Genomic DNA, 2,149 nt, shown 5'->3' on the forward strand with positions numbered 1-2,149 from the left:
TTTTGAGACAGAGTCTCGCTCTGTCGCCCAGGCTGAAGTGCAGTGTCCGGATCTCAGCTCACTGCAAGCTCCGCCTTTCGGGTTTACACCGTTCTCCTGCCTCAGCCTCCGGAGTAGCTGGGACTACAGGCGCCTGCCATCTCACCCGGCTAGTTTTTTGTATTTTTTAGTAGAGATGGGGTTTCACCGTGTTAGCCAGGATGTGCTTGATCTCCTGACCTCGCGATCCGCCCGTCTCGGCCTCCCACAGTGCTGGGATTAGGCTTGAGCCACCACGCCGGGCCTGGACTTTTTTTTTTCAGTTAAATAGAGACGGATCTCACTGTGTTTCCCAGGCTGGTGTCAAACTCCTGAGCTCAAGAGATCTTCCTGCCTCGGCCTCCTGGAGTGCTGGGATTATAGGCTTGAGCCCATTGCCTGGCCCCTTTTCTTGTTTTTTAAATACTAATCAGCTGACTTCTAAAACTTGCATGGACTGAATACCTGACAGCCACTGTCCGATGTCCTTGAAGGCAGAGTAGTGGATGAGGCTTATCCACTTGGCAGCATGTCCATGTTCTCTTTGCTTGCAGTAAAGGTGCAAACAAGCAGATGTGATCTTGGATAAGTGTCTGGTCTTGCTTAGCTTAGTTGTTGGTATAACCATTTTACTGGGAAAGTCAAAAATTAAATCACTTGTACTGACGAGTCCTTGAGAAGTTGTCACTAATTAATAACAACAGTAACCCTCTTCCCCCCAAAATATGCCAAATAAAGCTTTTTTTAAAAATTTTATTTATTTTTTGAAACAGGTTCTCGCTCTGTTGCCAAGGCTGGAGTGCAGTGGCGTGATCATGGCTCACTGCAGCCTCAACTTCCCAGGCTCAGGCGATCGTCCCACCTCAGCTTCTGGAGTAGTTGGGACCACAGTTACACTGCACCATGCCCAGTGAATTTTTAAAATTTATTTTTTGTGGTGAGGGGCTCCCAGTATATCTCCTAGGCTGGTCTCGAACTCCTGGGCTCAAGTGATCCCCCCCAACCTCGACCTCCCAGAGTGCTGGGATTCTATGCCTAGGTCAAAATAAAGTATTTTAAAAAAAGTCTTTGGACTAAAAGTTATAGGGTAATTTGGTAGAATTACATTGTCACACATTCTTATATTTAGACTGTTTTTGGTTGTGATTATTTGCTTGGTTGATGACTTAATTCCTTAAAAGTACTGATGGTCATGGTCTATTCTAATTCCTCAGAGAGAAAATAGAAGATTTATTACAAAGTGAAGAAAACAAGAACTTGGATTTAGAGCCATGTACCGGGTTAGTTGTCCTGAACATTTCTGCATGTTCTTTTTTCGGAAAGGTAGATGATTTGTGGCATTTGATGCATTTAGTCTTTTAAAAACATCTTTATAAAGGGTCTTTTTATTATTAGTATGTTCTCAAGAATCCAGCACTAACTTTAGCGTTACACAGTGGGGATGACTGTGTATACTGAGACACTGAATGAATGCTTTGTCCTATACCTGGAGCGGAGAAAACTGTTGTGCAACCTTGACTTTCAGTTATGCCCAAGAGTGGCATAATTACTTTGGCCTTGAGGAGTGCTTAGTACATGAAGGCTTCAGAAGAAAGAATTCACTTTCAGGCTACTTCTACCCTTTTAATTTCTCTCTGCATTTAAAAAACATTAGCATTTCAAAGAGTCAGTAACGTGATTGTCTTTTTTTCCTTTTACTTTGTGAGGAGCTTCACAAAAGTATTTTAATGCATCTGTCTACTTTAAAACTCTCTTTATGCAGCCGCAGGAAGCAATATTTTGATTAGACAAGAACTTCTACCTCTTCAATAAAAGCAGTATAATATTAAAATTTTAGAAGACAAGTGATGAGGAATTCCCCCCACGTCAACTAACCTGCCTATTTTTGTTTGCAAATTATCTGTCAGTTCTAATGAAGTCTCTTTTTAAAGTGAAATCCTTCCCAACAAATGCTTAATCAGTTCGGATTTACTTCTAATGAGCCCAAATCAATACCTTTTCTTTTGTTTTTATAGGTTCCAAAGAAAACTAATTTATCAGACTTTGAGCTGGAAGTAAGTATTTATGTTGTATACAGGAGCTCTGTGGGGGACCCAGGATTTAAAGACTAAATATAATCTCTTAGCTCTCA

At 41.4% G+C, this 2,149-nt stretch overlaps 1 protein-coding gene across 1 annotated transcript in view; it reads left to right on the forward strand.

Annotated features, from left to right (window-relative positions):
- The window catches only part of LOC105504639 (poly(A)-specific ribonuclease PARN-like), a gene marked incomplete at its 3' end in the record, with an annotated part of 55,511 nt that overhangs the window by 20,519 nt on the left and 32,843 nt on the right, over positions 1 to 2,149 (forward strand). The window contains exons 7-8 of the mRNA XM_011932147.1: positions 1,233 to 1,298; positions 2,034 to 2,072. Coding sequence (XP_011787537.1) covers positions 1,233 to 1,298; positions 2,034 to 2,072 — 105 coding nt within the window. The remainder of the gene's footprint in view (positions 1 to 1,232; positions 1,299 to 2,033; positions 2,073 to 2,149) is intronic.

This window comes from Colobus angolensis, unplaced genomic scaffold (genome assembly GCF_000951035.1).
Source record: "Colobus angolensis palliatus isolate OR3802 unplaced genomic scaffold, Cang.pa_1.0 Scaffold93, whole genome shotgun sequence".
NCBI lineage: Eukaryota > Metazoa > Chordata > Mammalia > Primates > Cercopithecidae > Colobus > Colobus angolensis.